The sequence below is a fragment of the Filicampus tigris genome, chromosome 20, assembly GCF_054856515.1.
Source record: "Filicampus tigris isolate MCC_2025a chromosome 20, RoL_Ftig_1.0, whole genome shotgun sequence".
Lineage (NCBI taxonomy): Eukaryota > Metazoa > Chordata > Actinopteri > Syngnathiformes > Syngnathidae > Filicampus > Filicampus tigris.
Genome location: NC_141236.1, coordinates 14,671,498 through 14,689,319, shown reverse-complemented (window position 1 = coordinate 14,689,319; position 17,822 = coordinate 14,671,498). Strand labels below are relative to the sequence as shown.

The 17,822-nt window shown below is 47.5% G+C and overlaps 1 protein-coding gene across 2 annotated transcripts; it reads right to left on the bottom strand.

Moving 5' to 3' along the window:
* Positions 1–8,454, bottom strand: vgll2a (vestigial-like family member 2a). 2 transcript variants are annotated; one of them, XM_086019020.1, is made up of 4 exons: positions 6,023–8,454; positions 3,769–4,051; positions 2,435–2,929; positions 1–1,620 (listed from the first exon to the last, which is right to left on the bottom strand). In XM_086019020.1, the coding sequence occupies exons 1-4, from the start codon at positions 6,149–6,151 to the stop codon at positions 1,577–1,579; spliced, it is 951 nt and encodes a 316-aa protein (XP_085875146.1). In that variant the 5' UTR covers positions 6,152–8,454; the 3' UTR covers positions 1–1,576. The 2 variants fall into 2 exon arrangements, with proteins under 2 accessions (XP_085875146.1, XP_085875145.1); XM_086019019.1 differs by lacking the exon at positions 1–1,620 and having other exon boundaries at positions 1,988–2,929; positions 6,023–6,844; positions 7,172–8,454.
* Between the last annotated feature and the right edge of the window lie 9,368 nt (positions 8,455–17,822).

Here is a 17,822-nt window from a genome sequence, read left to right as displayed (position 1 = left end):
ATCACTTTTGGCAATATATTAAAATATTTACAATGTCACAGCTGCACTGGATGGACACGCACACGCCCGCATGAATGTCTTGCGTTTCACAGAAGTTGCCATCCTAAATACTTCTTCTTTATTAACTTCATATACAAGTATGACCATTTACAACTGTGCGTGTGTGTGTGCGTGCGCGCGCATGTGCGGCGGGTCGACGAGCAGCTGTCGTTGACAGCTGCACGGGGGCAGCGGGTGGCCCCAAATAGCTGAGTGGCACGCTCCCGAAATCTGCCCCCTCGCCCCCCGCCCCCCGCCCCCTGCAGTCTGCACGGCAGGCGTGAATGTGAAGCTCACATTCGAACCACTTTCAAATCCCTTTTTTGCTTCTTCTGCAAAAGTCCAGTCCACTTTTTTGTAGGAGTTGAGTGAAGAAAGTGAAAGTATAAAGTGATGAACGTTGATGACGATTTTTTTTCCAGCCCAACTATTTTGCTCCAAAGAGCGGTTTCACGTGAAGAAATATTTTGATGGATGCCGTCAGTGTTCACCAGATGCCAAAAAGCGACATCAAGATTCAAACGGCAATGCCGAGTAGTGAAGTGGACTCATCGACTAGTCGACTAATCGTTTCACGCTCTACTTTTTAGTTCAAATGGGCCCAAGACGTGGAAAGCAGAGGTCATGAGCAAGTTGAGTTCCACTTTGGGGTGGGGCCTGTTGGGGGCGTTGCGTTGCGTTGCAGGCTGGCAGTGGGGAGCAGCTCAGCCCAAGCGTGAAGCTGGCTGCTGTTGGAGCTTTGTTGATGGTGAGAAACTTTGCAGGGCAGGCAAGCAGTTGGAAGAAAGAGCCCCTTTCACGCAGACAGTTTGACTCATCCGAGTTCCAAGAGGAAATGATTGCAAGTCAAAGTTGTTTACAGGGAAAAAGCAGGGACAATGTCACATTTAGCCGGGCAAACATTTTCTGCAAATTTGGCCCACAAATTGGACACAACAGAAGATTTGCGGAAGGTAGCCCCTTTCACACAAGCCATTGGAGCTGGCTGGCGGGCTGGCGGGCTGGCGGGCTGGCGGACTTTCTCCCGGCCGTCCTGGACATCAGCTACCTCGCCAAAAGGGGAGTGTGGGGTCGATTTTGCCAGGAGAGTGGGAAAGCTGAGTAACGGGCCGAGACCTGAGACTAAGATGGCTGAGCCCCTTTGCGATCGTTGTTGCTGTCACACTTCATCACAAAGCATCTGAAGGCGTGAAGCCGCATTGGCGGTGCGAACATGCGCTTCAGTCGCGGCCACAGCGCTCACTTGTTTTGACCACTTCTGTCACGAGCAAATAAATGCCGGCCCAATTCGGCACGGCTTCAGGGGCTTTTGGAAACCAGTACAACTTTCGCCACGACAGTTTGTTTTCCCATGCGAGTGTCGCCCCGCCGCCCCCCCTTTCCCCAGCACCGCCATCCCGCCTTTGTCGCAGTCAATGGAGACTTTTCAAGCGTCGGCGGTCAACACAGGTTGCTGCAAGCAGAGCGTCAGTCACTTTGTCTGTTGTGCTTTTTTTTTTTCCCGGTCAGAGTGAAGCAGAGTGAAGGAGGGAAGAGTCTAGAACCAGTACAAGTCCTTGCTCTTGTCCTGCATCTGCAGACCTGAGAGGACAGCAGCGGAAAAAGACAAACAGCAAGCATCAAAGGGGGGGGGGGGGGGGGGAAAGGCGCTGAAAGGGTGAAGCGACACAAAAGCCACGCCGACAGCCGGCGCGATCCGTCTTCAATTTATTGGGCTTTTCGCCGCCGATGTTGTTGCTTCGTTACGCGGCCGCTCGCGTTTTATTTTCATTCCGAGACGACGGGTGCACGCGCAAAGTTGGCCAAAACAACCAGATCCCATTTGGAGGCCACTGCTTTAAGCAGATTTATATGAACAGAATCATTGGCGATAGCAAGATATTCAGACAGTCTGACAAATCGGCCTAATTAGTGGGATGGTGCTGAACAATCTTTCTTTTTAAATCAATTTGCAAACATTTCTACATATTTATACATATATATATATATATATATATAAAATAAAAGGAACTTTTAAGATTTGGGCAAATGGCTGCAATGACACAGAAAGTGAAAAATGTCAAGGGGTACTTGATACTGAATACTTTCCGTAGCCCCTGTAGAAGGTTAGCAAAATAACAAAACAAAACACATTTTATCACCGAATGCAACATGTACATGTAGGACGAGCCTTTTTCAGCAAAATGCAGTTTGAATTTGATTAAAGTTGCAAAAGGTATGCTTTAAAGTCTATGTTTTTGTGGTCTAAGACAGCCTTTTATGGTCAAATCTAAATGGGACACGAAGCTGTTAAAGCAAAAATCAACCATTTTAGTGGGGAAATGTGTTTCTTTGTAGGCTTTTGCTGAACAGAAAGTCTGGTGGCAAAATCTCATTTCAAATGTGCGTTTCTCACCTGCGTCCATGTTGAGTCCAATCTCTCCGACCCCGGAGAAAGTCCCGCTCCAGGCCGCCTCGCCTTTGCCGCCCAGGTTGCAGGGCGCGCCGCCGGCCGCCGCCGCCGCCGTCACCGAGCCGCCGGCCGCCGCCAGGCGGTGGTGAGGCCTGACGGACGGCACCAGCAGCGAGCCGTAGCGCGGATCGAACGCCGCGCCGTACACCTCGTGCACGGCGGGCCGCGGGTACGGCGAGGCCGGCGCGCCCATGCCGCCCCCCAGCGAGTAGGGATGGTGGTGGTGGTGCGGGTGGGACGGGTGCCAGGCGTCGGGGCCGCCGGCCTGGTGCAGGTGGCCGTGGAGGGCCGACGGGGCGTACGGGTCCCCCGCGGCAAAGGCCAGTTCCGAGTGGGGGGCCGACAGGGCGCTCGCCAGCGAGGACGGGACGGGAGACGGATAGGAACTGTTCCAGAAGGAGGGCGGGAAATTTCTTTGGCTCATCGGGAAGGAGCCGTCTGAAAAAAAAGACAAAAAGAAACGAGCGGCATCAAAGGACGTTTACATCTCAAATCTTCAAATTTGAGGCATTTTCTGTTGGCATCGGCCCTGCTTCTCGTGTCAGCGCCCTCCAGCCGCTCGCGTCTTGCCCAAGTGTGCCCGCCAAGTTGTTTGGACTTGGTTCCCTGCTTGTTTTCACTTTGTGTGGGTTCATTGGCAAAGGTTTGTTTTTCCATCTAGAAAGGGCTTTGGCCACACTGCACACGTTGGCCTCGGTGGAGGCCGGCGCTGCGTGCGCCCGCGCTGGCGTCAGGACAATTGGTAAGCTCGGCAAAGTCATTAGCGCTGACGCGCTTGCTCGGGAGCTTAAGGAGGCAACTAGGCCACGGTCAACACAGCCGACACATTGCATTCCGCAATCTTGCTTTTTGGGGAGCAAATAACGCGAGTCGAAGACTCTTGCCGGACTACAAAGTGCATCCCGCAGTGCCACTTTAGCCACGGTCCCAAATCAGGAAAACGCCAAAGTAAAACGTAAAAAGAGTTTGACGCCATAGCTCCAGAACCGACGACGACATCCATCTCGGTCTTTGCACGCGTTTTCAGCAGTTATCTTGCAACATGGAGCACGTATTTAGAAACAAATCCTTTGCAAACAAATCACTTTTCGGGATATAAAAGCTCAGTCACCATTTTGACGAACACCTTGGTCTTACGAACGCTCGCGAATCGGAATGTCGGTCAGGACGGTTTTGTTTTGTTGTTGTTCTGACTGCGCTGCTATTCGGTTCCAAATGTTTGCCACCCGCCGGTCTATACGGCACCCATCCGAAGGCAGCCCAAAGTCCAGCCATACCTTTGAGGCTCTTGTGGCCGCCGGGGGGGTAGGACGCGGACGCGGACGCGGACGAGGACGAGGACGAGGAGGCGTGGCTGAGCGCGCGGCTGAAGTGCTGGTCGACCACGGCGCTGATGTCCCCGTGGAAATACGTGAAGAGGACGCAGCGGGAGCTCAGGTACTCGGCCCCCGGGGGCAGCTCCTTGTCTTCCTCCTTGATGGTGGGGGGGCCGCGGGGGCCCAGGCGGCCGCCGCTGCCGCTGTCCTGCGGTACTTGCATTTTGGAGTCCAAGGCCAGCTTCTGCCACAGCAAACGGGAACACTTTCAGCCTTTTGCAAACCCAAACCAGACTCCAAACATTTCTTTGAAAGGCTAACCCCAATTAGAAACTTTTGCTTGAAACCCGAAACCCCGACTTGAAACCCTAACCTTGGTTTGGGGTTTCAGTCTCGAGTTGGTTTCAAACGCGAGTTTAAAATTAGGATTGCGGTGTCAAATTGGGCTCGGTGTTTCTATCAAAGGTTTCCAATCTGAGTAGGAGTTTCAGGTCCGTGTTTCAGGATCGCATAGCAGATTCCTCCCGTGCAGGAATCACTACAACTAAAAAAAAAAAAAGAAAAATGCTCTGAGTTTGATTGTAAGCAATTATTTTCTTCTTCTTGATTTACAATTCAAGCCTTACACGCAAAAAAGGACAACAATCGGCCAGATTCTGCAAACTGTCACCAATTTGCTGAATGCCATCTTGTATTGCCGGAACAGCAACACAAATAATACCGAAGCGGCGAGCGACAACCGAAGCCGAGAGAAAAAAAAAGACAGCCATTTGCTGCAGTACAATTTATCGCCAATAAAAACTCATCATTGGCGGTCCTCAAGCCTCAGTTTGGAAACGCTGCTCCCCAGTTCTTAAGAATTTGTACAGACTAAAATGATACATTTCAACTTAAATTGAGATTTTCTTAGGAGAAATAAACAACTTCACTGTGCCTTCTATTCAGCTGCTTATTTCTATCCAAAACAGATCAAAGCACCTTATACAAATAAACGACACTTTTGAATCAAAGTGTGTGTGTGTGTGTGTGTGTGTGTCCTTCCTTTAAGGCGCGCTCGCTCGTATGGAGTCAATCAATTAACCAGCGTATGCAGAAAGTTGATTGCTTTTCAAACTCATTAGCACAAAATCTGAAAGCAGCTTATTTCAATACTTAATTACTTGCGTGATGAAGATTCGATGAACTTATCTGACTAATGAGAAACGCCAACACACACACACATATATATATATATATATACACACACATATACATATATATATACACACATATACATATATATATATAAACACACACACAAAATACATTAATTTTGATAGGAATTGAAAATTCAACTGGTGTGCACACACACGGAGTTTAGTGACACAAAATGATATATACAGAACATATTCATAAAAGATCCCATTTAGACAAAATCCATCTCAGCCAATTTAAAAATGCCACCAAGCAAAAATGAAATACGAACCACGATGTAACGGACAGCCAAAATGTCCAAAAGTTGAATGTGAGCAACACCGAGCGTAAGGGCATGTATTTCGAAACATGCTGCTTCCACGTCGAAATGAGCTTTGGCTAATTGGCCGTTCAAAATACTAACCGGCAAATATGAAATAAGAATGATCTGAAATGATGTTGTGGAATTTATTTGTCAGGAAAAGATGACCCTGAGTTTCAATGAACACCAGTGGAAGGATGAGCAAAAAAACATTGTTGACAACGCAGTTAAATATTCGTAGTATATATTTTCATTTCTTGTAGCTAGAATTTTTGGAAAAAAAAAAAAAAAAAAAGAAATCACTGAGGTAAGTGCAAGTATGTATTTGATTATTTTTAGTGGCGAATCAGCAATGACCTACCGGTACTAAAACATTGAATTTGAATGAAATCACTGTAGATTACATAATGGGACAATAATGGGATATTGTCACATAGTTAGCCAATAGAAATGCATTTTAGAGAAATGCAAGACACAAGTTTGCTTTCTTGTCCGTTCTGGATCACGCATGTTTAAAAATATATGACATAACGTACTAACTTGTAGCTCTTCATTAAAAGCAACAAAATAGAAAGACAATGATGCTCACGCAGAATGCAAAACGATTGAAAAAGACAGGTTGGCCGTTGCATTTTTTGATTTTGTAGAAGTTGAGCAAGTTTTGCAATCAAACAATTTGTTTGGAAAGTAACGTTGTGGTGTGCATGTGCACTTGCATACCTCCTGCTGCTGCCGCTGCTGCTGCCGCTGCTGCTGCTGCTGCTGCTGCTGCTGCTGCTGGTAGGGCGTGTAGGGGCTGAAGTAGGGCTGCGCTCCCAGCACCTGGTACATCACATCCAAGCAGCTCATGGCGGAGGCGTCACCAGGATGGCGCGCCGGGCGTCATTGAAGCGCGGCGACGGGCTGAAGAGCCGCTTCTTCTCCTCGCTAGCCTCCTCGAGTCCTTGAGCAAAGTGAGCGGCGGCCGCACTTCACTCGCACCCAATCCGGGCCCAGCCCCCCTCGCACCCGCCATACAGGACCCAGGACCCACCCCCACTGCAACCGGGGGACGGCCTCCAGCCGGGGATCCTCCCTCCAATGGCGGGCCCGGTCGGCTCCACCTCGGCGGGGTCACTTACAATGGCCGCCATTATTTATCAGAATGCCCTGTTTCAACTAGTGGGCTTGCATAGAACATATTCTGGAAGAGGAAAAAAAAAAAAAAAAAAAAAAAATTGCCTTGACTTCCGCTTTTAAAATGGCCACGTCAAATGATCTGCCCGCTTTATTATTGTTATTTTTAATGATAAATACTAAAAATGTAAAACATTGGTGCGCCTTGCATAACTGCATTAACAACCCATGACAAAACTTGTGACATATGACGGGCTGCCCTGTACGTCAAGCAAGTGACAAGTTTCACATCTATAGAAATAGGCGAAAAGTGGGAGGGCTGCAAGTGATTGAGTTAATGCCATGAGAGGTGCGGCCATCCACGGTGCGAGATACTGGGAGCTCCCCATCTACTTAATGGGCACCCCTGCCCTAAGACTTTATGGCCTAATGGACAAACAGACAGACAAGGGCAAGGTCAATCTGCTAGTTTTTTACAGACAGACGGATCTGACGAAACTTTAAGGACGGACGGGTGGACGGACAAACAGGTCTGGTAAGAATTTACTAACAGATGGACGGATGGCGCTCACAAGATTTGACGGACAGTTGGACGGACAGACAGATCTTTATAAGACTTTACAGCTGGATGGACACACAGATCTGATAAGATTTTATGAAGGGCCGGACAGATGGAAAGACAAGACAGACGGACAGATTGATCGATCGATCATCCAAGTGTCCTCTACCCGGGAGCAAATGCGGTCTACTCACGTCATTTGTAGTCCGTCGTCCTTTTCACATCCGTCGACATTGTCTTGAGTCTTCTCGGTAGCCCCCCGGCGTCTGAGCTCCTCCGGCCCTCCTCCGTGCTTCCGTCTTTCCTTCCTTCCTTCCTTCTTTCCTTCCCGGCATGTTACTTATTGTGCATCATTGTCGTTGTCAAGATCCCGAGCAGGTGTGTGCGATTGTTGTCTCGCGGTGCGCTCATTCTTGTTTCGTTTTTTTTGTTCAGCCGCGTGATGGCAAAGACCCGACCGTGACCCTCCATTTACCAAAGGCCTTCCAGCGCATCACTGCCAAGGACGCACACCCATTAGTGTGTGCGTGTGTGTGTGTGTGTGTGTGTGTGTGTGTGCGTGGGTGTGCTGCTAATGTAATCTGCATGCATTCTTGAGTGCAAAGATTGGCAGTTCCAACTCGTTTTGAAAGAATCAACGCAAACATGAAGATTTCAGTTTCCCATGTCCCCCGCAGCCCTATTTGTTTTCGGTCATTTTGGTGCCCTTTGCCCCCTTAAGTCATCATTGGTCCCTTTGTCTTGTCTTCAGCCGCCTTCGGCACACCCATTTGTCCCCTTTGGTCTTGTTCGGGTGTCCTTTGGTTTCCTTCAGCTCCCTCAAGTCCCATTTGATCTTGGTTTGGTTTCCCGTGGTCCTCGTTGGCCCCCTGCGGTCCCGTTTAGTATTTGTTGGGTTTGATTTGCCCTCCTCCAACTCCGTTGTTCCTTTGCAGTTTACTTTAACCCACCTTTGGCCCCTCTTCTTTCTCAATGTGGTTTCTTCATTCCCCCCCTTGGTCACCTTGAGTTTTCCTTGGCCACTTTTGGTCCCTAGGCACCCTTTGGTCTCCTTTGGTTTCCCTTTGTCCTCATTGGCAACATTTGGTCCCTTTTAGTCTTCTTTGGGTTCCCTTTGCCCCACTTCCGCCTCTGTTGGTTCCTTTCAGTTTCCCTTCAGGCCCTTATGTCTCCTTCGTCTCCCTTTACCACCCCCGGTTGTCCCCTTTGGTCTCCCTCGCCACCTTTCTTGGGTTTCCCTTGGTCATCTTTGTCCACTTTTAGCATCCTTCAGCCCCATTTAGGCTTCCTTTGGCTCCTTTCTATATGCCATTGGCCCCTCTTTGATCCCATATCTTGCAGAAAGTCTTCCCAGAAGAGTGTAAGATGCTTTGACTGCAAAGGAAAGAAGACTGCTCCCCTTAAGCTTCAGTTACTATAGGCGTCCCAATACTTTTGTCCCTGTGGCGTCCCGAGGTTAGAGTCATTTCACGTTTCAAAAAAAAAAAAAAAAAAAAGAGGAAAATGCCGCTCTTGGCTATCATCTTCATTTCCCTCTAAGTGATGTTGGCTGGCAGCGTTAATCAGTGCGTTTACAACAGGAAGGCGGCGGGCGCGAGCGGGCGAGGATTGACGAGATTCCGAGCGGCATAGCGGGCATAGCGGGCGCACTCTCGGCAGTCATTTGTGAGGCTCGTTACGACGAGAGGATGCCTGGCATGCCTCTCGCCATGTTTGTTTGCGCTCAGCCCGCTTGGCATACGAGGCGGGCGCGACGACAGGAAATATTCATTAACAGATCTAATTAAACACACACACACACACACGCACAAACACACTCCTTGAATAGCATTGAGGACATTTTACTGACTCGTGCTTACTTCCTTGTAAGCGTTAATTGTATTCAACTATGCTGCTACGTTATAAGCTGTGCACTTGCGTGTGTGCGTGTGTGTGTGTGGGTGTGTGTGTGTGTGTGTTTGAGTGTGTGCGTGTGGTGACCATGCAGGCGAGGAGACAGCTGGAGCTGTCAACAGCCGCAACAGGAGCAGCAGCACCCAAATGGGGATAAAGAGGGACTGAAGGGGGCCAAAAGGGTCTGGTTGGGGGACCAAAAGGGGGGTGAAAATTGACCAAAGGGGAGTTAGGGAGACTAATGGGGGCAGAACGAGGACTGAGGGAGGCCAAAGGTGATCAAAATGGATCCAATGGGGGACCAAAGGGACAAAGCAGGCCAAAAGGGGCCCAAAGAAGACCAAAACGATGTCTGATGGTCTGATGGGGTAGCTCAAGGTGACAAAAGAAGGACAAGCAGGGCCAAAGAGGGTAGACGGGGCCCCATGGGAACAGAAGGAGGCCAAAGGAAAACCAAATCAGGAAAGATTGGGGGCACCAAAGGCTGCTGAAGGGGACTGAAGAAGGTCAAGAGGATGCCAAAATAGACCAACACGGGACTGCTGGGGCAACCGAAGGGGGCCAAAGAGGAATCAAGGTGGCCAAAGGTGGACAAGAAGAACAAAGAGGGGACGGACGGGGGGACCTAAAGATAGATAAAGGTGACCAATTTGGGGACAGAAGGAGGCCAAAGGGTGCAAAGAGGACTGCCGGAGGCCAAGGGGGACAACTGAAAGCAAAGGTGGTTGAAAGTGACCGATGGAGGACAAAGATGACCAAAGAGGAGAATATCGGGTGGGATCAAAGAGGGCCAAGGGAGAACGAAGGAGGGGGGCCACAGGAGTGCAAAACAGGGAAGATTGCGAGGGCCCAAGAGGACGGCAAACGCCATACCGGAAGGCCCAGATTCAAACCCCAAATGTGGTGAACTGTGAGACGAAAAAGCAAACCGCAACGAGTTGTCATCTTTTACCGTCAATACCTTTGTGCAATTTGCATGAGAATGAATTGAATTGATGATCATATCAAAGGAGAAGCTTCGTTTTGACTGTTAAACTCTCAATCAGCCACTTCACTTTGTTGAATCAAATGATTCTCGGTCTTGTTGCCGCTTAAATTGCAATTCTTATTTGCGGCATTCCGGCATCGGATTGTCCCCGAGTGTCCGAGCCAAAACGCGATTCCCGCCACCAAGCAGACCCTGAATGCTTTCTGGTGGAAATGTTGGTCTTTGATAAAGGCGTGAATAAGAAAATTGCAAACTGGATATTGCAAGCGCCTTTGAGCACGCTGCCCTTGTGCGTGATAATAGGCTTGAGCTGAGGCCAAATTAAATGTGAAAAGTGACAAAAAAAAGTCCTCAATTGACTTTGACCTTCCTTTTCTGACGCCGCCAAGTGAAAAGTTGACTCTTTGTGAGCTTCGCAAGTGTCTGTATTAGAAAGCCTCCCAGCCATTTTTGTTTTAATTAAATGGCGGCAGGCTCGTTTTTAACACGCTTTGAAAAAAGAGCCCAGCTGACCTTTTGTGTTCCCTTTTTCATGTCTGTTTTTCGTCTTGTTTGTGCGCTTTGCATCTTCTTTTTCTTAGTTTTTATTTTTGCCCTCCAGATAGAATAGAATAGAATAGAATAGAATAGAATACAAATTCCTTTAGAACCAATGTATGGGCATAGAAAATGCAATTGGGAGCATATTTAGGTGTAAAAGATAAATGCTTTTTTTCATGAGGTTTCTCCTTTTTTATAACAGTAGCTGTTTTTGTGTTGTGAAATATTATGTTGACTTGTTGATCACTAAGACACTAAAAATATGAAGAAATGATTGGATTTGATTCTACAACAGCCTATACCACAGCCTTACCACAGAAAATCATATATTAGCTGCAGAGTCCGATACACGACGAAGATGCCAACGTTGGCTTGAACCGGGTGGCCCATTGGAGCTCCATCTACAATGGAGTCGGAATGACATAAAACAATCAAAGGCAAAATGGCTCGACTTTGCCACATCCAATACGGCTGCGGCATCCACGGACTCAAGAGCAATGCGTCAATGTACGCGTGCCGCAAACGTTGCCTACGGTAATACTGGCCAGCAGTCGTCGGAATGGGCGCCATTGGAGACGAGTGAATGGGAGCAGCAGCGCCGCGCCGCGCCGATAGAGTCTGGTGGAGCCGAGTAAGTACTGTTCTGCGACTGTCGGGTCCGGCCGATGTGCTTATTCCTAATCGCCCTCAGGAAGTGCCGCCGCGGTTTTCGGACCGGGCCGGCTCGGCAGAGATCTTGGTGTCCGGTCAAGGTCGTGACCGTGCCCACGTGCTCAACACTGATGAAGAGGGGGAACCAAGGGAGACCATTGGGGGGAGAAGGGGGTCCAAATGATACCAAAAGGGGCCAAAAGACAACAGAGGAGACCATAGTGGGACGAAGGGTCCCAAAGGAGATCTTCAGGAGTGAAGGGCCCAACGACGACAAAGGGAAACTGCGGGAGACCGAAGGTGGCTGAAGGGCACAAAAGAAGACCAAAAGTTGACTGAAGGAACTCACAGGACACCTAAAGGATCCAAAATGGACCAAGGTGGACCTAAGTGGACCGAAAGAGATCAAATAAGAAAAAAGGGAGCCGCGGGCCACTGAAAAGGGTCAAAGGAGACCTTAAGGGGCCGAGCTTAAGCGACCAAAAAGGATTCCGGAGGCGGGATCTCCACCACAAAGTCTCTGCTAACGTGGATGTCCCTGACACTTTCAAGCCTGTCAATTTAAAAAGTCAACATTCTGCCGAGGACGAATGACAAGAAGACTGGCGCCACGTCGAGGAATTTGCGCCAGACTCGGTCGGGATCCTCTCACCAGACTTTTTCTGCGGATAGGCTCAATTGTCCCGAGACATTCTTTGCCGGTTTCTTCTTTTCGTGTTTGGCGGTTTAAACCCGTACCGAGGCATCACGCACTTTTACACAGAGTTCGGCTTCCCTATCACCTCATCAGACATTTGCAGTGGTTGGTACCTTGACTCGAGTGCCCCAACTTGTGACTTTTTGAGTTACGAGCTGCCACTCGGTCGATGTTTCCAAAGTGTTTGCAAAGAGACCACAGATGAGAGCGTTGAAGAATGCTGATGTCACCAAAAAAGACTTGCTTTGGAAAATACTTTTTGCCGTCTGGGAAACGACATGTTTGTCTTTATTGAAGGCCACTTCTTTGTTCCCCAGTCAGGGCGCTTCTTTGATTGGCTACATCAATGTCACATTTCACCGAGTCGTCGGTTTTCCCCGCTCACGGAGATTTTTCGTCGTAAATATTGAAGGTGTTTAATATCTATTTTGGACCCTATTATTGAGACATATTCACTCACTTAAACTTAAGACTCAAACGTCAGATCACAGGCAAATCTTGCGTGGATCGTGTGGCACTTGACATCCTTGGTTGCTAAAGGGCAAAATCAAGAGGGAAAAAAAACAAAAACTGTTGACCGGATCTCACAGCTTCAGGCACAACATCAAAAATGACATTGACGCACTAAAGACGATTCTTTGAAACACGTCTTCTGCAGATTGAGGGATGGAATGAACCGTAGTGGTCGTTTGTGAAGCAACGAAGATGTTGTTGACAGAGCAATATCGTTGTGGAGGCAGAATGTGCCGACGGTGCTCCTCATTAGCCGACGATGAATTGCCTTTCTGCATCTGATGATTTTTGTATTCATGATCATCACGTCTGGGCGCCAGTTGAATGGATGCCAAGGATAAAAGCAAAACGAGGCTGCCGGCGCATTCTCGTTGCCCGGGCGCTCGCTCGGACACGGCGCCACACTTGTTGCGGCAAACGCGCTCGGTCGCCGGGGAGTCAAGGGGGATGAAAAGCGTTTGATGAACATTCCGGCCTGTGCGCGTCTTGCAGTCACCTTGAAGGAGGTCCTTCATTACAGGAGGCTCATTAGCGACGTAGGCGCGCGCCTTAATTAACGGGAATCATGTTGGCCGGCGGCAGCACGGTCCCCCTATTGCTCCTATTTTACTCTTGAAACAATATAAGCGCATTAACCCTTTCATGCATGATGATTTGATTTGATGATTTATAGCAAAGATTTTTGGAGATTAACTAGTATAGGCCAAAGCAACTTTTAGCTGTCCGCTGTCGTGGCCACTGTGCTTGTAAGGGTTGAATACAAAAACGACATTTGTTGTTGTAAAATCTACATCGTCCGTAAAAACAGAGCAAAAGAACGCTTGACTATAAGTGCCTTGCGATCGGATGCCAACTAGTCGATATGCGTCCTCGACATTAACTAGCGATCAGTCCATTAGAAATGATTTTTTCCAATTCAGATAACATTAATGAGAACTATACTCGAGATGAGGTCACAAAAAAGTGCTTTTCTATATAAAAACAATTACTGGTGACCCCTAAACCTTTGAATGGTATGCTGGCAACTGGTCTATTGTTTGTCGCCATATGCCTTGACATTGATGGGCGACCATTCCGGGATGTACCTTGCCTCTCGCTCAAAGTCAGACTCCAGCTCAGCCGCCACCCTAATGAGGACAAGCGGCAAGAAATGGGACAAGGATGTTTGGCCATTGCGCCTTTTCCTTTCCCAAGCAGGATGCCTCCTTCAGCTCCTGCAAGCTCTTCTTCTCATCGGAACGCCTCTAAGATGAAAAGGCTCTCCAAGGACCTTGCCGCCAACCCATAAATTGGCTCGTTAAGACTGACATGTCGCTTGCATTCAGCGTCCGTGACACAGGTGCAGCGCCAGTCAAACCACACGCATTAGCGCCCCCCCCCCCATTTTCCCCAAAAAGAAAAAAAACTAATTAAAAAAAAAAAAAAAAAAAAAAACACAGGCAGGCGAACACTCAGTGCAGGGCCTCCCTGATCGATAGGCCATTTTGTTCTGCGCCGATTGTCACGTGAACATTAACACGGCAGCGAGCGATCGATGGTAAAAGCGCATGAAGGAGCACAATGAGCCAAGATGTATCCATCCCAAGGCCAAAGGCGTGTATGAATGAACCAGGGGGGACAATGGAAACGCTGTGAATAAAGGTAGGTGGGCGTGCGTGCGTGCGTGCGTGCGTGCGTGCGTGCGTGCGTGCGTCTCCCCCGTTACCCTGACACCAGCAAAACTGCAGCGGCGGCAGCGGGCATGAATACGACAAGACACCGAGCGCGCGTTTGATATGCGAGCGGAATAAAAGGAGGGCCCGGCGTGAAGGGGCTAAGGCAAATGGAGGTTGGCTATGTCGAGGGATGCTGCTTTGGAGAGTTGGCGAGCGGTCTCCAAGCAACTCACAATAGAAGGTCAGCCAGAGGCAGAAAGGAAGGAGTCTCCCACGACAATACGGAAATGTATTGTATTGTACACATAACGACATGTTTGACATGCAAAAAAATACGCCTCCGAAAGTTGGAATAATATCCCACGCAGTCGTCGAGGCAATCTAAAGTGGCCACGCCGCAGCGAGGTTGAAATGAAAAGTCACCCCGCCTCGCCCCTTCATCTTTGTCTGCGTGACCTGCGCGCACTCACGGCCCACAAGGAGGCTCTGGACAGTGGCCGCGCCAATGAAGGGAAGATGCCTGCCGGACGGACGCTGAAGCGTCGCTAGGCACCATTTTGCAAGGAACTTGAACTAGGAGTGACCAACAAACGGCGTGAAGAAAGCACGCTCGGCCTCGTATTTGGAGACGTGTCCGAGCGAGCCTTCTTTTTGTGTCGTCAAAGTGATGATATGCAACAGTCTCCTATTTTTGGCGGCAAGGGATTGAGAACAAGGGCTAAGGAATGGCGTGAAAAAAAAAATTTCAACAAGATGAATTGTGTTTCAAGTGTGCGAAGGGCGCCAAATTATGAAAGAATTTGGTTTTTTTTTTTTATATCGCCGCTTTTGACGCACGGCGAGTGGGTGTAGAGAGTAAGGCGGCGCCCTACTAAAATGGGGGCGACAGCTGCTGGTTGATTCTTGTAGACGAGCACAGCACAATATTTGAATCTCTTTGCGGCGTGACTTGTGTGCAGCATTGTGCCGTTTGCCAAGGCAGAGCTTTTGTGGCCGTCAATGAGAAAAAGAAGGAGTGAACTCGAGAGGCGCTTTAATGGCGGGCGAGTTTTTGAAAATCGAACAGTAAACAGCAACAAGGACGAGGGCGACAATGGCGACCAGGCAGGGAATGTTGCCTCTTTTGAAATGTATTCATAATCATCTTTCTATGACACGCGGGACGACTCTAATAAAAACACTTGTTACTGAATAATCATCGGCGTTTTGTGGCAGCCACGGCCAAGCATTTGTTAAAAGACGCACTCGAGAAGCTTGTTTAAAAAAAATGAAGTGCAAGGCCGACGAGAACTTTGCGCCGGTCTTGCCAAGGTGACGCCGGCGGAGACGGCAGCCAGTCGAGACTTTGACGCCTCAATGGCGGCGCTGGAATGCTTTTGTGAGCGTCTGAACGCAGGCTCGCACTCGCGCGTACGTCTGACACGTGCACCCGTTTTGTACGTGGCAAAGTGGAGACGAGGCGATGGGAACACACAGCCAAACGTCAACGAGTTGAATGCCCCCACAAGAGGAGAAACAGTCTGCACAAAACTGGCACATGAAAATAGAGGAGAATTTTCCGCACGTTTACCTTATCAAGTAGTGGCAAGTTTACGGGAAAAGCCATCATCGTCGTAAACTAACAATCAACCAGGGCCGGGCCGTTACTGAAATCACAATTATTAAACACGACTATTCATCGATTTCAAAACTTTGCATTTTCAGCTACCAAAACCAAATTCAATATGACTCAAAAGAACAACGTGCAAATCAATATTAGTAAGACGTCAAGTTATCACCTTAGCCTCTTCGAGGCAGGGTGGTGCACGATACACACTTAGGAGTGGAAAAGAGGAAAGTTGCATTTGAACTTGATTCAAATCACTCCTTTTTCACAGATTTGGAAGAATATATGCTGCCTATGATCATTGTCATATTAGCTGTCTCCATGTGTTTGTGTGTGCACATTGGTTCTTTGTACTAATGCTCATTCTTGCTAGCCCGTCAATAGGCTTTTCCAGTCACCGTTAGCATTAAGCTGGTGATGTTTCCAAAACAGACCGGCTGTTCCATTTGAACACACGTCATTCCTTTTGCTGTGTTTGGCTTTGGCAGTAAAGCCAAAGTGGCCTGTCGACAAACATTTTAAAGCACGCTCAGGGAAGGCAGGAGAATGTTCGGCACGTGCATTTCCTATGGCAGGAACTGTCTTGCACACACTCATTCCTCATTTTTCTCCAATGAGAATTTTTGCATAATCGGGAGAAGTAATCAAAATCCCAATGAAATTCCCCGCCCTACAATCAACAGGTCAATCGAATTGTCAAATCAATCAACATCTACTGAAGACGTGTCCAAGGAAGAGGAAAAGGAATCTTAACAAGTTGGTGTCTCGTTTTTGAAGCAGAACCTCACTAAACGTGGCTAAGGCCAAGTTGACTTGAGCCGACCTTCTTGAAGCAATCGCTTTTCTCATGATTTTTATGTCATTGATTATTAGTTATTGTGCAACCTTGAAGCACGTTTTCTTCTCTGAAGGGCAAAAGCAATTCAGTGTCGTTGGAATTAGCACATTTTGGTGAAGTGAGTGTTCCTAATATTGTGACCGTATTCACGGGGAACAGCACGAGAGCACCACCTGGTGGTGCAAAGCCACTACTGTTAGCGCAAACGGGAAGGTGATGTGTTGAGTATACTCACTAAATTTCACGGTTGTTTTTTTTTAAATCAACAGGGTAAAATGATAGTAATGACTGGAATTAATCATATTTTTACCGAGATCCCCCAAAATATGACCTTTTTTTTTTACATAAATGCTAAAATACTTGTAATTTGAATGCTCTTTTTTTTCACTGGAATTTTGTAATAAATATTGGCACCACCACTACCATTATTAGTATTATTCTTTTTATTTTACCTTATTTTACCTTACAAATATTTCAAACATGTATTAGAAATGTTGTCATGATTATTACTATATGTGGGAGATACAGTACATATGTTATAAAAATCTTAATCATAATTTTAGAAACTTTTTATTCAATGTAAAATATTTTGAATTTATGGAATTTTTGGGACTTCTATTTACTAAATCAAATAACCTTTTATTGTCCCACAATGGGGAAATTTGCCTCAATTTGAATGTACAATTTTTGAAACATGCATATACATGTTCTCGTTTTTATTGCTTTCTTTGGCAACCTTAGAACAATATTGAACAAAGGAAATATTATAACTTTGCAAACAACAACATTTGTTCGGCAGGTTGTATAACTTGTCACAAGTATATAAAGACAACTTGTTGCTTTTCGTTTCATGACATTGAATTGGTAATAATGACTTTGTGCACCTACACGTCATTTCCAAATCTGATTTCTTTTTCTTTTATGACCTATTCATTTTTGTGGCTGAGGCCATCTGGAGGCTGCTTGTGGGCCGGCGGCCATGTTTTGGTTAAACATTGTCTCAAAGTTTGCCTTGGGCCTTCTGTTGTTTTCACACGCGCGCTGAGCCAATTGTGGCCTGCCATTATTGACCGTGTGATTAAAAGTACTTTAAGGTGTAACACGCTGTAAGGCGCACACGCGCCGCCATCTGTCACCAGAGCAGCCGATAAGACGACGGGCTCACGTCAGCAGTGACATGGCTTGTTCCCTTCTCTTGTTTGAATTAAATGAATCTTAACACATCGAAACATTTGACGCACTGATTTTCTCAACATGTGCCAAGTGTCTCGTATCCTTGGTAACAAGTGTATTAGAATCTGGCCACTCAACGTGTCAAAATGAGGAGAAACATAAATGAATGAATGAATGAAATGTAGACTTGATCAATTTATTAATTATTCATTGTATTTTTTCATCTTTTACTTTACTGAATTGAAAACATGTCTTTTATTAAAGACTTCATTTCTACTTCAAGTGCATGTC